The following is a 21,477-nucleotide window of genomic DNA, read 5'->3' on the forward strand; positions in this document are numbered from 1 at the left end:
TTGATTGGAAAAAGGAAAAAAACTGCTGCCAATCATAGTGACGTGCCATCAGCTGTAAGACAGATCTTGATTTGAGAGACAGTAAGATGGGAAAAACAAGTGTGTTGTGTAGAATCACTTAAGCTTGGACCTCAGAACACATCTTGTATAAATTCAAACTATGATGCTGTTTGTGGAGGACAACATTAAAAACATGCACCTTCTGTGATGTATGAAGCTCTGGAGATGATAACAGATTTGGGACACATGCCCCAGGTCTCAACCGCACTGTGTTTCACTCACATATACTTCCTTCATTTTAAAGTGGTGGTAGATACTATAAATTAACATGATTTTATTCACATGAAAAACAAACAACCTTGTGCTAAAAAATGATCTGCTTACTAAATGACACATATCTGATAATTCTGTCACCTTCTCACCGTTGTTTTTTCCCTTCTAGGAGATTAGAAAAATAGATTTGTTATTATTTATACAAATCTTGGAATCATTACTGCTGTGAAAATATATGTTTCACCAATATTTAATGTTATCACAGCAGTCAACCCATTCTATATCTACTTTGGTGCCTAGATATGTATTAATCAGAAACATTATAGATATGAATTTTGTGATAATGCCCAAAATGATGACAAATAAAACCACTGAATAATTAAAAATAGGAACACTGAAACAAAGTTATGGTGCTGTTGCTACTGTGGTAGACAGGAAAAGTGTTTTTAAAAGGCTTCTGGTTACAGCTTAGATGAGAGAAAGAATGTCCCCGTGGGACTCGGGCAGCCTGAACAGCTGCAGGTCAGAGATGTCCTCTGGGGTCTAGGGCTCTGGCCTGAGCATCTTCTGATCTGGGTGTGACTCCCAGCTCCTTGGTTTGAGCTTTGTCTGGTATGAGTTCTGTCAAATTGCTGAATCCCAGGGTTATTTTTCCATATCAGTGCTTTTCAAACTTATATGTGTACACAAATCACATGGAATCTCATTAAAATGCAGTTCGGATTCAGGAGGTCTGGGACGGGGCAGAGAATGTGCATTTCTAATGAGCTCCCAGGTAAGACTGATGCTGCTAGTCCACGGGCTACACTTGGAGTAGCAAGATCTCTTAACCAACGTCATTGTCATTATCATCCTATCACCTATCCATTCATTAAGTATTCACTATGTGATAAGTACCTTGAGAAATGTTTCCTAGCCATTGTGTTTACTAATTTTCTTTTTAGTCCTGTGAGGTAAGCATGCATCGTAGAGCTAGCACTACTATGATGGGCTCTCTGAATAAATCATTTCATTTACATATAGTATTAACCACATGTATTTAAGAAGAATACTATGATACATTCACTCTTTGGTCTGTGAGAATAGAAGAAACCAAGTATGGGCAAGAACTGAGAGGATGTCTTGGCACAAGGTTATGGTGAACAGAGGTAAGACTTCGTAGCCTTGTAGACTGAATAAGAAACACACTCTCAGCTCTAGTAAGTTGGTTTGAAAGTTTCCAAAAAGGTTTTTTCTCTTTTATTTTTCCAGACCTAACCACCTAAATTACTCTAGTACTATGAGAGTCCTGTGGGAGCTGAGAGGGAGGACTCTTAAATAAAAAAAAATCCTACTCATTGGCACAGAGAACCACAAGAGGAAATATGGTCTCTTGGTACTCACACAATATGCTATAAATGAGAAAAAACAATTCACAATCTTTTAAAAAAATTGTGTAAAGGAGGCCTCAAAATTCTATTTTGGAAGTTGAATTACAAATGGAAATCAATGTTTTCTATTTTACTGAATGAAGAAGACATTTCTATAGGAGCTTTCATAGTTTCATATCTGACCTTGAGCATTCAACTAATTTTTTTCCTGAAGTTGTTGACTTTCTGAATATTAACTTTCCTTCTATTAGGATTTTCATGAGTTTTTAAAAATTGAGAGAGAGAGAGAGAGAGAGAGAGAGAGAGGCAGAGAGGGAGAGAGAGAGAGATCAATTTGCTGTTCTACTTACTTATGCATTCATTGGTTGATTCTCATGTATGCCGAGACTGGGGATTGAACCTGCAACCTTGGCATATTGGGATGATGGTCTAACTAACTGAGCTACCCGGCTAAAGCTTCATGAGTTATTTTGGTGGGAAGTGAGCTCTTTGATTTTTTTCATCTATTTCCTCTACCCATTAAATGCCTCTGAATTTTGACATATGCATTACCAATAGCATTTGTGGCCCACCTTTTCATGCTATGCTAATTCCCCACCTTGAGTGATGAGGCATTATCAATAAACTTTCCTTACTCTCAAGTTCATTTCAAAAGACTGAACCACCCAAAATTTGACAATTATGAAGCAGGAAGGAAGCAATGTGAATGAAACCCACACATAGACATAGGAATCCTAAACTGTAACTCAGTAGTCTATTGGTCCAAGGAAGCGAGAAAGTCTATTTCCATTGTTTACTTGCTCCAGAGGTCAGAATTTAAGTCCCTGCGAGAGTCTGCAAATGTCCTCTCAGTGGTGGAATTTTATAAGACACTAAAGGGCTCTAGTAGGCATGCTGTCTACAGCTGATAGCTCAGGGGAGAAATGAGATGGTAATTACAAGGCCCTTCCTTTTGGCTGATTTATGGTATCCTCTGCTTTGTTAATAATGCTACATTGATTAAATCACCAAGCAGATGAAGGAGAACAGGTGTCCTCATTGAGAATAAGGGGATTAGCACATATTTATCTTGTTCACTAAACAGCAACATAACCGGTATCGGTGACTGTTTGGGATAAAGAGAATATGAATGAAGGATACTCATAGTAAACCCATAGCTCACATAGTTAAAATGTCCACTCTTATATAATCATGCACAATTGGCATCTAATGCAGGCAAGTCACAAACTAGTAGGTCTCATTTTTATTTCTGATCTGCTTCTTTATCTTGTAGACTGACGCGAAGATGCCAGTAAGTAGTGAATGACACTAATGGCAGGTGGCAGATGGGATGAGTGACTGGAAACCTCCAGAGAAAGACTAGGCTTTGCATAGGGAGCATTCATTTTTCCACTATACAAGTTGGAGAGTTCACCACTGTGCAATTTAAAGAAGACCTTTTTGAGGCTGGTCTGAAACCCTCAGTGGGTAATACAGTTTCTATTGTTTCCTCTGTTGCTTATATAAGTTAGAAACAGAAATGAGATTTTAATGAAAAAACAGATGACTTTGACATTTCCTAATTTTACACTGAGCCTTGAGGTCAGGACAAACTATTAAAACTTCGAGCAGAATTCCCTTCCCCTAGGTAAATCCTATCACTTCTCATGCAGAAAGCACAAGTCCAGTAATTGAGTCCTGAGTTTAATGTTTACCAACTGTTACAGCTGTAAAATCAGCTACTGAGCTATTGTAGGAATCACCACAAAAACTGTCTGTGTATAGGGGTATCATAGAAAAAGTTCCGTGTGGTTAAGACCTGGGATTTTCCTCGTCCTGTCACTTATGAGCCACGTAATCTTGGGGAGCATGTTAGTTGGGATAGGATAGATAATACTGAGGTAACAACTAATGTGCTCAATTTCCTTGGCTTAATAATGGCTGGAACTAGTGTCACGGTTACTGTCAATCAAAATGCTGTGAGTTTCCTTTCTTCCTCTTAATAATGACAATAAGATCTAGAGTTATTTTGAAGGTTAAATTAGATATATATGTGCAAACTGGAGAAATCTTGGAGTCTCAGTTGACCATATCTGCCATTGTGTCACATTAAGGCAAATGCAGTATAGCAATAAAAAATAATTTTAAAAAATATTTCTTATCTTTTTGTGTATATCTTCCTGGAACCTTAAAGGCAATGCATTTAATAACCCACAGTAAGACTTTTTAAAAATTGCCCCTGCTTTTTTATTCTATCACCAGGAACAAAGGTGTCCCTCTTTCAATTCTCTCATTGAAACTCTTCCCACCGCTTCTGTTCAAAAATTTTTTTTCCTGTTTCCTCCTGGCGATAGTCTTGATGTTCCTGTCAGAGGTGACCACTAGGTGGGGCTGTGCCCTCCAGGCGTCTCCTTTCTCCAGGGAGAGAAAGCACTTGAAGCCTGCTGAGCACTGTGTCCTATCACCTCATCTTCATTATCCAAATGGAATTCTCAGATAGAATTTATAATGATCAAAGTCCTCACATTGTTGCATTTGTTAAGTACTCAGTCCAGCGTCTGGCATAAAGAGTAATTCGTGTTAATAAGTGATAATTACATTATTATTGATATATTGATTATGAAGAAAAGTTTTCTTTGAATTGGGTTAGTAGGGAATAGGGCATTATTAGCTAGGTCACGACTATCTAAACATTCATGAAAATGGGTTCGTACAACTTGAAACTAAAATATATGTATGACCCCTTAACAAAGAGATCATAAACTTCTAAAACATGAGTTTTTCCTGAACTGCTCATCTAGCAGAAGGGCCACAAAAGTACAATTTTCTTTGAAGAATAGTAGGTGGAATACTTCATATAAAATCACAGTTTGATATTCTATTCTGTTCTCTCTCAACTTTTTCATCTGCTTCTCTTAAATAAGACATTTTAAAATTGCCTATGGGTGTGAATACAGTCAATAATATATTGACAATATGTACAAATGGACTTAAGCACAACTTGGAGTTTCTATTCTTAATTCAAAGGCATGAATTTCAAGACTTTGGGATGAAAATAAAACCCAAAGGAGTCACTTAATACTTATTTAAATACTTAGCAAAGGCAGGATGACTTGGAGGGAAGAGAAAGTCATTTACTAATATGTGGTCCTTATCATTCTGGGAAGAAAATACACACAATCGTGGGAAGCAAACTAACGAGAAGTCTCTTGGCAGTGACATACAATTTTAAAGGTTTCAGGCTGAAGGAGTGATGTACCAAATCAATGATTTGGGAGTTCTGCAGGGCAATCATGCTAAAAGAATTTGCACAGTTTAAACTCATTATGTTGAGCTGGGATCCCATGCCCCTCAATGACCCGCTTCTGATTAAGGGGACAATGGCTCCTGGGTAGCCTGCAAAATCAGCTACTCTGCAATTGTAAGGAAACACAATAACTGATGTCATAAGATTTTCAGGATACATGCTGAGTACTTCCAAAGCAGGTCAGTGAAGAAAGATGATCAATTTGGTGTGAGAAGTCTATGCATCGCAACTCACGGTGCCACTTTTGAAGTCAATGTGACATGCCTAATTTGCAGCCTAGGAAGCCCCTTGTCAATTATACACTGTAACAAAAAGTTGGACAGCTCTCTGTGTTGAAGACAGTGTTTGAACCAGCCGAGTGAAATGAGCTGTTTTTCTTATCTGAACCACAGTACCTCAGGTAAGCTCACCGGGCCACAGAAAACAAGAGGCCTGATATAGGACCACAATAGTGGGGTCATAGGCAGCTTCTACACTACCAAATTAATGCATTTTTTAATTTAAAAAATCTTTGAAGGGCACTGGATGGGGGAGGTGGAGGGATTGAACAAAAAGAAAAAAAGAGAGAGAAAACTCATGCTCACAGACAACAGTGTGGTAATTGCTGTGGGGAGGCTGGGGGGGGAGGTGGAGGAGGATAAATGCTGATGCACGAAGACTTGACTTGGGGGGTGAGCACACAATACAGTGTACAGGTGGTGTGTTGTGGGATTATGTACCTGAAACCTATATAATCTTGGTAACCAGTGTCACCCCAATAAATTCAATAAAAAACAAAAAGCCCTCTAAATCTGAAAAAAAAGGAAATCTTTGAAACTTTAGCATGAAGACTGTTGTTCAACACAATATTCATATATTTTTAAAAGATTTTATTTATTTATTTTTAGAGAGGGAAGGGAGGGAGAAAGAGAGAGAGAGAGAGAGAAGCATCAATGTGTGGTTGCTGGGGGTCATGGCCTGCAACCCAGGCATGTACCCTGGCTGGGAATCGAACCTGGGACACTTTAGTTCCCAGCCCGTGCTCAATCCACTGAGCTACGCCAGCCAGGGCTCAATGTTCATATTTTTTTACCAAATATTCAATAATTTCTAGGTGAGGAAGAAAGTCTCAGTGGGTCTGAGGTCAAACTTTTTATATGTGTTGTCATCAAAGGTGATGTGTAGAACACTGTAGGGAAGGTATTACTGAGTAATTATAGATTGACAAAAACCAAGTCTCTGTGAGAATTCACAATGCAACTATAGCCATTGAAATTTAGGAAGAAATGTGTCTGATTTGGCATATTTGCTCCCTCAAGGGTGCTCTAGGCAGCTCCCAGAACGGAAATTGTCATAGATAAAATATGTCTGAAAGGAAACATGATATATTTCCTTTTCTGGGTCTCTTTTCCAGCAATGTTCTCACCTGAAGCATGCTTCTGTGTGTGGGGGGTGGGGGGGAGGGCAGGGGAGCTAAAGATTGTTCTCTACTTATTTATATGGTGTGTGTATTTTCTATTTTTTTAATTTAAATTTCTATTTTGAACCTGAGCTTTTATCATAGAATAAACTTCCCTTAACCTTTGAAAATAGACAGTGAGGAATTAGCGGGGGGATTTGTGGGGAGAGGGGAAGCAATGGCTCCTTTCCTGAATTACACCGTGTGGACAAGCTTTTACAGCTGTCACATGGCACCTAGTCACAGAGCGGTTACTCCCAAGTTTGGGGAAAGTCAGCGGTCTGCACGGAGGAACCCCCTTCACGAACACGTGAGCAGTGAACAAGGCACGTCCATTCAGAACTGGTACGGCTTCCGAGAGTGGGGTCATTCTGAATTTCCAGAACTACCTAACTCAGTTCTTCACAGATTCGTACAAAGCCGTCGTGCTTTTAGTTATACCCATAAAATGTATACACATAATTCTCTTCAGAACAAACTTTTCTCTCCAAGTTATTGCCGTGATCACAAAATACACACAAGAGACTCCGTTGGAAGAGTGATATTTTCATAACCACTTACACAAGGTTGTGCAAACCAGTTCTGGCCCTTCACATTTCCAACTTACTGGACTGAACTTTGCTTGGTAAGTTGTTTCTTTGAGGGGTGTGGGAAACTGGCAACGTTGGATTTTTTGAAGGATTAATTCTAGCCTTAGTTGAACTGCGTAGGCACACCACCTTTTGGGTAATAAAGATCCTCCCCACATGAAGCCTGTGGAGTCCCACAGAGGAAGTCATGTGTCTCCCCTAACTTGCCATTAGATCTTCAGGAGGTGTAACCTCTGTGTAGCTTGGGCTCTAAATCATTGCCCTTAAGCCTCCCTGGCTCACTCTTCTCTTTATGCTAATTCATCCAGGATTTCTAAAACATTGACTTTTACTTGGCAAAGTATCATGAGAATGACTCTGTGATAAATTATTTTTAAAAATTCAAGAAATATTTTGAGATATGAACAGCCTACTATTTGTCAGTGAACTTGAGAGATTCACATTCTTACAGGCCAGATTTTCATAAAATGTTGGTGTTCTCATATATCCAGCAAGCTGCATTCATTTGCCACTCCTCATCTTCTCCTGAAAATACTAAATGATGCCATGTGCCAGTTCTGTGTTCCCTGGAGAACGTATTCCCATTCAAGGCCCCCCAAAAGAGAAGCATAATAATAAAAAAAACACACCGAGCAAAACACATAATTTAATTTGTTGCACACCTTTCTCATGTTTAAAAGCCTTCTTAAACTGGAATAAAAAAAGTAATGGAAGGTAATGCTAGAAAGGCTTGTGGCTCAGGCTGGTTAGTTGTTCACCAGTTGTGTCTTCTTAGACACAGTGGTGGAGGGGACCTCCCAGCCTGTGTGCCCTTAAGCTGAATCATATGACTCATTCTGGCTAATGGATTGGGAGCAGAAAGATCTATGCAGTTCCCTGAGAGATGCGAGGAAACCCTCCACATTCTCTTTCTTACTTGAGTGGCTGCCCAGGTGCATAGTATCTAGTGGAGGATTTTGAGTTCTAGCAGAATCTTATGCTTAAGGGATGATGAAGCCATCCAATAGAGGAAGCTCAGATCCCTGAATCACCCCATGAGAAGCTATCATCTGTCCACCATCTGTGTGTGGTGATGTGAAGGAGACAGACTTCCTGAGTCTTTTATTCTGCTTATTGTGTTAAGTCACTGAGACTTCCAGCTGCGTGTTCCAGCAGTTAGCCTGACTCGACTGATACAGTTTGTCAGCAGTCACCTACACTATAGCGCTGAGGACCTGGGAGCCCATCGATGGAAAGCAGCTTGTTCCAAGTCATTCAATTTGTATGTGTCGTGAGTCTGATACCTAGCACTCACTGCTCTTTTTGACAGAATCCTGTTTTTGTTTTTCTCATATAGGACACTAACATTTTGTAGTATCAATACGGAAGGGTGACTAAGAACCTCAAAGAAATATGTAAACTGTGCACGAGTAATCTAAAGCATAAACATAACTTCCTGAACACTAGTCAGACTTGGGACTGTCTATGAAGGCTGGCAAAACACAGTGATGTACATCGGTCACCATATGCTCTGCTTTTAAAGACCTTAATCTTCAGGGTAGAAACTGTGAGTGGGATTACCACCTCACTAAAAGCTTAGCATCTTGCAGATGTTCATCTCGGAATTTTCCTTAATCATTTTCCTCAATGACATGGAAACCAAATCCTTTCAATCCCAATTCACTGGACAGAAATGTGGCTCCCTGGGTCCCTCCACCCTTACAGAGTTGTCATTATTACCACACGCTGGACTTCCACTTTACAGTTTGGAGGTAGCACTTCAGTTAACCCCCTAACCTGGCATCTTCTTTGCTTCCTATTTCTGGCTCCTGGGCTACTATTTGCTCCTGTCAGGGCCGCAGCTCTTTTGTGTCCCAGAATGCTGGGTTTCAGTGCTGAACAAGAAGATGCCTGGAATCTGATGACAGCAGAGGCCCCCAGATCTGCCTGCTGAGCACAGTCTGCGCTGCGGTGTGAGCAGGCTGTCTCCACCATATGTCACCCTCTCTGCTGTCTACACCCTTTCGGGGAACTTCATGGGAAAAGCACTATTAGAGATGTTTATCCTGGGATTTCGTCATTTGTTTTTTAATTTTAATTTAATTTTCACCAACTTAGCTCACTTATAACAGCTTTAGTCATGCCACCCACTGACTCTGTACTCTAATGGTTGAGTCTGTTTTTGGGATTAGCGGGCTAACTGAAGAAATGTCCCACATGCCCAAGGATGGCCCGTCAAACATTATTAGACTTGCAGAGCCCAAAGAGTGAAATATTCTGGATTATTCCAACAAGTCCTAGGAAATCAAAATCCTTGAACAAAAAAATAACAGAATGAAATTTTTGTTTTAAAAAATTTTAACGTAGCCACAGATAAAGTATTTGCAGATTGACTGAGCAATGTGAAAACTCCAAGTTAAAAATATTGCTTCTGTCACTTATATTCTCAACCCCTCTGCATAACTATAAGTATGTTTATGAGTGTGTGTGTGTACATACAGGAAGTCCTGAGAATGTACTTTTTGGCAAATGTGATATATTCATATTCTAAAGAGATTTTTATTTCAATTAATAAGATCTTTGATTTCTCATAAGGATAAAACTGAGTCTGGAGAGATACACTATTTTGTACATTGGAAATCATGGTGGAGTGGAGATTTTACAAATTTACTCTTGAGCATGGAGCAAGGCAAGGATGAAGAGCAATGATGTGTATAGCAGACTGAAAAGCACATACCTGAATGGAAAGAATTCTCCCAGAGTTGGTCTATGACCATAGAGCTATTTAATAAGTGGATGGATTTATGAACAAATAGAAGCACTAATACTGGGGAAAGGATAGGTTGAATGGCCAAACTATAATAATTCTGTTGTCTTGTTAATGAAATATCTTTCCTGAAATAGGATTTAGGCACTGTGAGTTTTTGATGAGACCCGACATTAACAGTATTAAGGTTAAGAAGGTTAAAGTCAATGCTATTCTGAAGGTTCAGTTTAGCTTCTTCTGCAAATCAGAATGCCTGAAGGAACTCAGCATCTATTAGGGGAATTATGTTCTGATTCGTGGCAGAGTGGACAAGTGTACTAGGCTGAAATTCAGAATACCAGAGTTGGACTCAATTTCATACTGCTTGATTCTTTCACTGATTCTGTAATCTCAGGCAGTGGACTACTGAGAGACCCAGGACACTCCAGTTTCTTTATCTATAAGTAGAAAATATAACACAAATTCTCAGGGATGATGCAAGGATTAAAATATAAATTTAATGAAGTAATATAAGCAAACTGCCTTGTTCATAATACATACCTAATAAACATTAGCATCCTTACCTCACCAGTAAATGTGCTATTTAGTTGAAAAGAGAAATGAAAACTCGGTGAGATACATGTTGACTTTTTTATTGAATCTTACATGAAACATATGCTTGGTGTGGTTAACGGAGGATGTTATCCAAAAGTAAAGGTCAATTTTGACTGTGCACAGGGAATATTCTACCTCACTTAGGTATAGAATTCACTCAAGTTATGTAACTAATAATCAATGACCTGATTTTTAGTTCTGTGAGTGAATAAATTTTCTTTTCCTCTCCTTTTAAGCTACTTTGTAATCAAAAGAGAAGCTGAGTTTTATTGGATGGTACATATTGTTCCTTCTAGTTGTAGAGTTCTATTATTTTGTGAATATGAAAACATGTATATATGTGAGTGAATGAATTAAATTCCATAGGAGCTGTTACATCATCAGCATACTTTCTGCTACCAATTTCACTAGAGAAAGGATTACAAAGATGAATAAAATATAGTTATTGTTTTTAAGGAACTTATACATATACAACTGAGTTCTCCACTTGGTTCAACTTGGTATAACTTATGATTCAATTTTTAAAAACTTTTGCATTAAGGTACAATATACAGGGAAAAGTGCACAGGTCAAATGTATAGAGCTTGATGAATTACCAGACAGTTCTATGGTTCATTTTATAACATATATATCTGGCATGTGAAGCTTATTTTCCCATGGAAATATGTTTCCTGTGAATGCTCCATTAACCAATCTATAATATAGCCAGTATTCAGTGCTCATGGGATTCAGGGGCAAAGCAAGAATTTATAGCTTTGTTTTGATGGATAAACTTACACTAAGTTCCAGTGGGGTTTTGGAGTGAGGTGGTTTGGGACTGAACTTGCACTTTCTGATCTCCCTTGATTTCTTGCTGAGGGACTTTTGACCCATTTTTTTTTTTACCATTTTCATCCTTAACTGGCCTTATCTAATATGTGAACTTAACAACTTATCTCCAGATTGTTGTGAGAACTAAATAAATTCATGTTTATGAAGTGCTTAGCATACCGTTTGGCTCATTGGAGCTATCATACTATGAACAGCACAAATACCGTCTTTATTTCACAGAGCCTTTGCAGCAAGGGCAGGGCTCTGTCACCCCAGTCTGTAGGAGAACTTAAAAGAGGGAAAGCTGTGTGCTTCTAAAGCTTAACCAACCACCAGCGATGCAGTATTCTGGGTTTCCCCTGAGTAACAAAGGGTCAGGTTTCAGGGCTCCTGGTAGATGTAGCCTAGGTAGTTTTTTATTCTCAAGAAATGCACATTAAGTTGAGCCTTGCCTATTTGTGTGCATGTGCGTGCATATGCAAATTTGACACTTCTTATTTCAGGCTGAACATCTGCTGTTCCCGGCAGGATGGAAGCAACCAGGGAAATAGGGAGAGGAAGACTTTTTTGTCTTGTTTATTTGTTTATGGGATGGCAGGTGGCCTTTTATCCTCTGACTTTCCCAACCCAGCTAACAGCCCCTTCTCCTCACAAGGAGCTTAAACCCTGACTGCTCACTGTTCGACTTGCAAACACAAGCTGAAATACCCAGACGCCATCAAAATGGGGATGACCTCTTCGCAGTGCGTGCATCATGCTATTTGATGGCCAAAAGTTTACATAGGAGAGAATCCAGATGAAACCTGAGTCCATTCATGGTGGTCTAATGCTCTGTGTGTGCTCTCTATTTTATGTGCTTTTATTTTTTAATATATATTTAAATGAGATTTGGTTTCTAAGAAAGTGTTGCTGAGGTGATTGGAATCCTTATAAGGAATCTCCTCTGCCTCTACTGCTCTATTTGAGTTTGATTTCTATGGCCCGCAGTCAATGTGCTCATTCTGAATCGCTCCAAACTGACCGGGATCCTCGGGCTGGCCTGTTTGCCAATGTCCCACTAGCTCTGTCCTAAAATAAGAATTTGTTTTGAAGAAAAGCTTTATTAATTTGAGAAAGAGAGAAAGAGAGGGAGAGGAAGAGAGATCACTCTGTTGTTCCACTTCTTTATGCACTCATTGGTTGATTCTTGTACATGACCTGATCAGGGATTGAGCTCGCAACCTTGGCATGTCAGGATGACACTGTAATCAACTAGGCTACCTGGCCAGAGCCTTAAAATAAGAATTCTTAAAAGAATGCATCTGTAGTTTCAGCAGGGGTGAGAGTAACTGCTTTGTTTTGTTTCACAACTTTTAGGCATATAAAGCCTTTATCTCTCTCACGCAGGGGGTCCAGCAGGAGAAACACAACTTCCTGGTTAGAAGGGAAGGTGAACTGAGAGTCCAGTGGAGTCCAATGCTCCCAGAGATCTCCTTCAAGGGGGAAGGAGAAGGGGATGAGACATGGTAATGGCGGGAATGACACAGTAAGCACAGACAAGCACTAAGAAGTGACTACTGCCCTCAGAGCAAGTCAGATGTGTCAAGATGTGCAAGATTAATAGGAATTGTTTACTCTACACCATGAGCATAAATAAACACAATACTAGGCTCTGAGGACACTGACTGCCACACTATCTCCTCCTTCTAGGTACCGTATCTGCTGCACCTTCTGAATCCACGGAAAGACACCAGTATTTGAAAACATTAAAAATACTGGATGCAAGTAAATGTTCAGGCCATTACTCACTGAGCTTTTCCTATCATGAATGGCACCGTTGGGAGCACCACAAAAGTGTATGGTAGGTAAAACTGTTCACCACAATATATTTCAGGGGAGGGCTTCTGCTCCCTAAGGGAGAGTATTTAAAATAGAAGACTGACAGACAACACACCTACTGGGCCTAGGATGACAAGGGAAGCTGACATAATAAAGTAACATGTGAGGCCCTCCATATGCAATGTTCTAAGAATAATGGCTTCAGAAAGGTGCAGAGTTTATTTTGCCCTCTTATTACACAGCAGAGGCACGCCTACACATAGGCTACTGTTGAAGAGCTAAGTATCTGGGCTGTCAGGTATGATTTTAAAAATTATTACTATTCAGTAAATCATTTTCAAGGATGATAGTTTTAAGCAGCCCAACCTTATTTTAGACTGAGATGGGAATAAATTTAAACCAACTCCTCTCTTTGGAAATATTTCCTTTTTCAGTACAATCTTGAATTAAATTGTAATATAGTCACAGAGCAGGCAAAAGATGTTGGCAAATCATAGACTTCACTTGAAAGATAGATGAGAGGGCACCCAAATATCCTGGAATTTATTTATAAAAAATTGTGTGTTTATGCTTACATGTTTAAACTTCAGTCACCTTCAAGGCACTCTTCATTCCATGTGATACACCTATCAAAATGTTTTTTTCCACTGCTTAAAATAATTTTTGAATTCATCAATTTTGATGCCTTTTAGTGCTTCTGCTGTTTTTTTGTTTCACCTTCTCCACATTGGCAAGCTATTGCCCTCTGAGGACTTTTTTCATCCAGGGAAACAAAGAAAAGTTGCTCGGGGTGAGAGTGGGTAAATAGGAAGAATGGCACATGGGTAGTTATGTCAGTTTTGGTCAAAAATTGCTGAATGCTGCACAGGGTGGGCTGGTGCACTCATAAATCACCCATCATAAAATGGGCAAATGCATTGAAGGAGTCTTCCAAAAAAATTTATTGAAGCTGAATGCAGCCTCTCACAACACCAGCTGGTACACTGATACAGATGGGTTCCTAGAACACACACCTAGTGGAGGAAGCCTGTACTATAAGGGGCCCACTCTCCAAAAGATAATTTCATTTCTGGGGGTCCCTCCTCATGGATATAGAAAAGCTTAGTTACACAAGAAATTAATTGTTTAGTGCCAAGAGGTCCAAGTGGACACAGCTTAATAGTACATGAGAATCAGATGCTTTTCCCAATGACATTTGCTTTTGAGAGAGAGGTGACATTCTAAAAACATAAAACTAAAAATAAAGATTCACCTTTGCATATTAAAGACATGGTGTCCAGACCTAGATAAAAATATGAAGTTACATTTAGCTACCACTGAGGCTAAAGCTGATTAAGGAACTTGAGAAATACTTGACCAGATTCTATCATATATATTACAGACCCTATACCTCACAGTTTACCATGAAGGGCAACAGATCTATGTATCACATTTTAATGAAGTATTTTATAATCGTAGGTAAGTAACTTTACTAGACCCTGGAGTTTTCCACATGTAAATTTATTTTCCCCCAGGAGTTTGTAACCTCGTGCCCCAGGTAATAGAAGTGAGGTAAATAATAGTGCAGACTGATTTAACGGTTGATGGTATTGATTCTCTGCTTTCTGGGGATATTAGTGTTGTAATAGTTCATCCATTTCTATAAAAAAAGTGTATGTTAGCTTAGGTTTGAAGGTAGATCCTTTTTCATCTTAACACATCCCATTATATCGCACCAGCTGGTGAAATAACACTGTCTATGTGGCAAAGTTTTTCCCCCAATTATTCAGCTCAAATTTTTCCTATAACTTTTGAACCTTTTGTCCTGAACTTAGAGGAAGTGGGAAATAGCTGTTTTTCAATTTAGCTGTCTTTTCAATTTGTTCTTTCAAATTCTACTATGGACACCCTCTTTGGCTTTGCTACTTCTAAGAAATACAATTCTAAATTCCCTTAACTTTTCATTTTAGACCCCATTTACTGGCTATATAGGCTGCTGTCTTGAAGACTTTACTCATTTTCTCAAAATTTCATATAGATACCAAGTCCAAGTAAACTTTTTGACATTTATTTATTCAAGTGTTGAATATATATTAAATATTGATTCTGCACTAGGAGCTGACTTAGGCAGAGAGGATATAAAATAGGGCAAAACAAAGCCTTTATAACAGACATTCTGGTAGGAGAAGGTGACCATGAACAAGAAAGTATACATATTGAAATAATTTCAGATTATGCCAAATGCTATGAAAAAGATAAATAAGGCAATGTGACAAAGGTTAACTGGGAGAGGTAAGGATGGAGGAGTAGCTTTGCAGGAAGGACGGATAGCAGAGTGGGCAGAAGCCTGGCACACCTAAGGAAGGGAGAGTGGGCCCATTAGGGAGTATAATGCTGGACACAGGATGGCATCAGATGAGTGTGAAGGGCAGGCATGGGATGGATGCATAAGATCTTGAAAGTTGTGGTAAGAAGTCTGAATTTTAACAGTCCATGAGAACTCACTGAAATATTTTAAGCAATAGAATGACATGATCTAATTTATATTTTTGGAATACAGGCAGGGAGAACCATTATATCACATCTTGCTTGTCATGGTCAGAGAGATATGTTTGAGTACCTACTACACGTAAACACACACACATAGACACATGCACACAATTCCTACGGACTGGTGAGGGCAAGTTGACTCTTCCATTAGTATAGAACTTTTGTGTTTGATTACAGTTATTTATATATGTCTTAAGTAATGCATGCAACCACTTTGACACTTCGGCAATTAATTATGTTTATGTCTGTATTTGTTTCACTTGAGGGTCAAGACTCTGATGCACTTAATTTTTTAACTGCACTTTAAGCAGGGTGCTTGGTATAGAGAGAGAGTGTATGTTGTTGGTGTGTGAGGGGCACTGAAATATGATAAATGTTGAGGCTTTGATTTGCTTTGGGGCCAGCACCATAAACTATTGATACTTGAATATCATCAATATGTCAAAGTGAAGGAAAGCTGATGGAAGTGGGTGGTCCTCAAGGACTTCCTCAGGGGCTTCAGGGACCTTCTCTGAACTTTGGTGTAACCTCTTGTGCTGTATTTGGAGGTGGGGTTCAAAGGCTTTCACCTAGAGGTCACTCACCCTCAGGACTGAAGAAATATTCCTCCCTATACTAAAGAGGTGGGGAGTCTGAAGGAAGAGACTTTATTTTCTTATGGTGATCAGATTATATGACAATAATGAAAAACTGAGGAAAAATGAGGAAGTCATCATGCTTAAAATATAATGGGCTTCATCATTGAGAAACCCCTCACAGTAAGGTGAAACTGAAAAATTTATCATCTTTTTACAACAAACATTGCCATTCATTGCTCCACAACCCAAAACACACCACCAAGTCAGTATCTATGGTATTGCAAAGCACATATGATGTTTATATGTAGCCATATCAGTATCTGAGCTTCAGTGCATTAGCATTATTAATTTCTGAAAACATTTTAGAGACACTTTAATCACTTTGTTTGCTTATCACAGATTTAAAATTCTTATCATAAAACAGACCAAATTTCACAACCAAGAACAGATGATTTTGTGTTAAAATACATTTTATAGGGTTTACCATGAAAAGCAGCGAAACATATGTCTCATAAATTGCATAGAGAGAAATAGTTAAATTAATCTATCTTTTAAGGACCATTCAGGAGACATGAGTAAGGGCAAATATAGAAAATACACTGGGGGCATAAAATACATAATTAACATGAAGTCAAAACAGTGCTAGCTAGTCTTTCCGCAAAGTTAGAAAATAGTTTATGCATTTTATTTTTCCTATGAGAATTGGATGAGCTGTCATTCTGTGGTTATGTAATTTCTCACAGTTGTAGGAGTCATATCTTACTGCTACAGGCATATTTGAGTTTGGACTATCTTTTACAAAGCTTCTGGTACTTATTTCAAAATGGGTCGACTATCAGTTTTCTCTTTACCCAGTGTTCTGGTAACTCTCTATGTCATCTGATAGTTTACAACCTACTTGGGGTAAAAGGTAACATCTGGAAGGCACAATTAGACACACAGTCAACCAAAGAGATAGTTATGCTAATATGTACCAGAAATAATGGGGAATTTGGGGAGAAAGGGAGAGCACAGAAGAGAGGGAGGAGAGAGACAAAGGCAGTAATGAAGGGCTAAGAAGTGAGGTGGCAGAGTGGCCTCAAGAGTTTTAAGAATAAGGATATATAAAAAGTTACATTTATATTACTTGCATTTCTATTATGCAAATGCTCTCCCTTCTAGTACCCACTGACCAAACTTCAACAAAGGCTTTGACCCACCAAAACCCCATTCGATTGCATATTTTTGTGAGTGGGTATGTGAAAATTCAGGCGAAGAGCTGGGCCCCACATTGGTCTGACACCAGCTCAGAGTTGCAGACAGAGAGCAGGAGTCCACACCTGCAGGTTACCATCAGGTTATTCTCTCCCCTAAAAGTGATAGTATGCTTAGAGCATGAGGCTTTTCCCGCAGAGCATGGAACTATGGGGAGGGATAGTCCAAAGTTACCTAGCTTTTAGAAGGCATTATATCCCAGGATCTTATATATATATATAAGTTTCAAGTAATTAAAGATTAGGAAATACAAAACAATAAAGGTTTCAGAGATAAGCTTCAGTTGCATTGCCTTTAAAAATGTAGCTCATAGGAAGCCCTCTAAAACAAAGCTAAACTTTTGGTTCCAGCTGTATTGAAGTAACTATATTGAACTAACTCTTCAAGAGAAGATAATTACAAAGCTGGATGAAACACCTAAAATAACTGTTGGAAAGCATTAGAGAGCAAACAACTAGGTTAGACTTGAAGGGCTGTGGTTCCTCATGAAAAGAAGCACATGAATGTGAGCACCGTATTTATCCAGGTATGTTTTTGAGGGAATTTGCTATTTCATTGTGAAGTTGAATCAAGTAAACTAGGAAGGAGCAATCTTAGTGACGGAGAGGAGAGGATGAAGCTCAGGCATGCCAAAGCATGTGGGATCTGAGGAGTAAAATCCCAAAGGAGGGGTAAGTGCATCAATGAGGCGTGAGCCAGCTCCTAACTGGAGCATGCACAGGGTAGTCTTCAAGAAACTCAGGAGAAAACAGCAACTGGGAAGCTTAATGGCAGGGCCAGGGAGGGGCCTTGTGAAACATCCAAGGTTTTTAGCTGAAATCCTGGAAAAAACTAGATCAGGCTAACGAAGCCTAAGAGGAACTATGGGCAAAATGAAAGGGATTTGCTGGTACACTATCTGCCTGCCAAAAGAAAACCGTATCCTGTTTGGGGGGAAACAATATAAACATTCTTTCACAAGCCACATGTACATCATAACAAAATGATAACAACTGCCAATAGAAAAGGGCCAAATGATTAAAAAAAAACAAAAGAAGTAACAAGAAATGCAGGCAGTCCCATAAGTAATTCAGATATTAAAGTTTTAAAATTACTATAATCAATGTTTCAGCAAATAGAAAAAAAGGGATACAAAATTTGGTCAAAGATAAGAGTCCTCCAAAAATAATCACATAAAAAGAAAGTAGGGGCTGAGAGCCAATGTGTTCCATGTGTCCGTGCTGAGGAGTGTTGGCTATTGTTCTCTTCTCCCGCTTCCCTTTTTGGTTGCTTCTATCCCCTAACTCACCTCCATTCTTCAAAAATAGCTTTCACATTAGGCTGTAATGGAGAGCCCAAAAGGTACCTGTAGTTTGAAAATTGATCTATTGAATGAGAAGGCATCAAAAGTGTCTTCAAGAAGAAGAAGAGACAACATAACTAGTAGAAAGTATACAGGTTTTAAAATGACACATACCTGTCTCATACACTGTCCCTGCCACCTACAAATTCCTGTGGTCACATACAAGTTATTAACCATTCTGCATCAGCTTTCTGTTCCATAAAAATTGATTGACACCTTAAAAAGTCATTTTAAGCCCTAAATGAGATGTTCTATACAGGCCGACTGCTTAGTAAAAATAGGTTCCCAATAACTAGTCATGCCAATAAATAGGGATGCCATCGATGCATTGACTGTCACTGGATATCCTCAATCCAGATGAAGTAATACACAAAATTTGGAATTTTTCTCTACCTTTCAAAGTGGAGAATATTGACGACTCATAAAATGTTTGCACAATATCGGTTAGTCAAAACAATAGCTTCTTAAGCCCTTAGGAAAGCAATTGAGCATTGCAAATATCTGGGACGAAGCTCAAGTCAGCAGAACAAGGCTGTTTTTGCTGTTAGAAAATGCTAGGCATGCTCTGGCTTGCCTTTCCACAATCATTGCTATTAAATCATTTATCTCTCTTACACATTTAATGAAGTCAAGTTCACGATCCATTTAATCACAGGCTGGGGAATCACAGTACATATTTTGATAGGAAAGCTGTTTGTATAAACTGAAATGTGCCACAAATATATAATTTCAAAAAAAGTTCATTATGCTTTGAGTATGAAAATCTTTGACTTGAATCCTTTTATGCATATTTCATCATTTTAAGATGGACTTTTAGTACCAGATAACAAAAAAGATTACTCTTAGGAAAAATTCATGTTGATCATGTAAGTAGAGCAGTGAGCAATTACAAACACAGCAAACTCTGAACCATATACTCTGTCTGGAAATTTACCTGGAGGAATCACACATCTCTAGTTAAATATTATATCACTGACATTGATTCTAATTATAAGTGCATGAAAATGAACAAGAAACAAACTGAGTTAAAGAGAAGTCATTATACTTTCTAGAATGTTGATAACAAGCCTCAGGTTTGACTTATAGCTTATTATTTAATTGTTCAACTAGTGGCTAAATAGTCATACTTTGTACATTCAGAGACTTTATAGAATGGGGTCCTGCAATAGGCTCGACTATTGTAAATGATCTCCAGCCCCATGTTATTAGGTCTCAGCATTCATTAGAGGTGCTACTCACATCACTCTCATGACCTTCTCGAAGGTTGTACGTGAGGTCATGCTGAATGTCTTCCACGAATTTGTGAGCATATTCTGGGTAAAGGTCTAGCACTTCAAAGAGTCCTTTGAGGATGATACACTGGAGATCACAGTAGGTTAAAGCCTTCACATCTGCATTGGTCTTGATCACTTGGTCATTAATTGATAGGTTTGCTCCAATTAAGTCTCCTTTTCCTTGAAACAGTGAAAAAAGAAACATGTCACTTTAAAGAAAAACAACTTCTGAACTGGTAACTGCATTTGGCTGAGATTACACTAAAAGGAGAAGTGGAACCTGCACCTGGTACAGGATTTCTCAGTTTCAGTGGTGTTGAGATTTGGGGTCTGATAATTTTTGGTTGTGGGGATATTCTGTGCATGGCACAATGTTTAGCAGTACCTCACACCCCCCGTACCAAGTGGTGACAACCCAAAATACCATCAGATATTGACAGATGTCCCCTGGTAGGCAAAGCTTCTCCTGGGTGAGATGACTGGTGTAGAGGATAAAAGCTAGGGGACCTGGAGCTAGGAAATACAGGTCATGGGTGGGCTGTAGACAGGTTCCTCACAGGATTCGGTAAATGGCTTTAGACAAACCATTTGCCATTTTTGTCACAGTTGTTTTAGCCATTCAAGGGAAATAACCAACCATAGCTCAGATTTTCTGAGTGTAAAAAGGCTCTGTGATTCTGAGGTAAGACTATCAAGAAGTGTATTAATGATTTTGATTCCAACACTTTGGAAAATAATACAAGCATTACCATCAGATTTTTAACATGGGTTATTTAACTGATTTCTAAACATGACTATAAGACAGGTGATGTGGAAGGAGGAGCCCTCCATCCCTCTTCTCAGAGTAGGGAGACAAGATGAGCATTGAACCTTATGGGCAATGAAACCTCCTACATAAAAATGTAAAACACAAGTCTTAATTCTAGTGTTCTGTGATGGTGTAAAATTCCATTTTCATCATCAAAAACAAGCTCTTCACTTATGCCGCTGCAGGGAGAGGACCTCACAGTACTTTTTTCAAGCTCTCTGTGCCTCCCTCTGCCACACACACACACACACACACACACACACACACACACACACACACAGCCTTTGGTATTTTGCCTGCGATGCCCCAGCCTATCAGTCTTAGGCTGGAATCCACCTTCCTGGGAACTAGCTTGCTTTCTTGAGTTTGTTGATTAGATGTATTGAACAATTTATCTGAATCTTTAAAATCTTTGAACTGATTTGAATCAGTTTAACTCAGCAGGAAGGTGAGCATAGATGTAAGTGCTAACAAAAGCTGATTACAGCTTTAGATTTATTTCAGACAGCCACTAATTCACTCAGCATCCATGTGAGAAATAGGAAAGAAAATCCATTCATTTCTCAGACAACTTAGGTTAAAAGCTGCGGTGATGTGACCAAGTTCACAGAGGACAGAGGCATCAAGTTCATGGCTACAACTTGGGAGTTTCTGCATTTGTGCTTTGTCCTCACATAGCATCATGCCCAGGCCTTTCCTTTTATTTTTTTTGTGGTCACACAGTACACATGCTCATTCAACGGTGTCTACCACTCCCACTGACTAGT

General features: G+C 39.0%; 1 protein-coding gene across 1 annotated transcript in view; it reads right to left on the minus strand.

Annotated features, from left to right (window-relative positions):
- Positions 1-21,477, minus strand: part of KCNH8 (potassium voltage-gated channel subfamily H member 8) — a 279,545-nt gene that overhangs the window by 25,650 nt on the left and 232,418 nt on the right. The window contains 1 exon segment of the mRNA XM_028518251.2: positions 19,868-20,082. Within this exon segment, the coding sequence (XP_028374052.1) occupies positions 19,868-20,082 (215 nt within the window).

Source organism: Phyllostomus discolor, chromosome 7 (genome assembly GCF_004126475.2).
Source record: "Phyllostomus discolor isolate MPI-MPIP mPhyDis1 chromosome 7, mPhyDis1.pri.v3, whole genome shotgun sequence".
In the NCBI taxonomy this organism is placed as follows: domain Eukaryota; kingdom Metazoa; phylum Chordata; class Mammalia; order Chiroptera; family Phyllostomidae; genus Phyllostomus; species Phyllostomus discolor.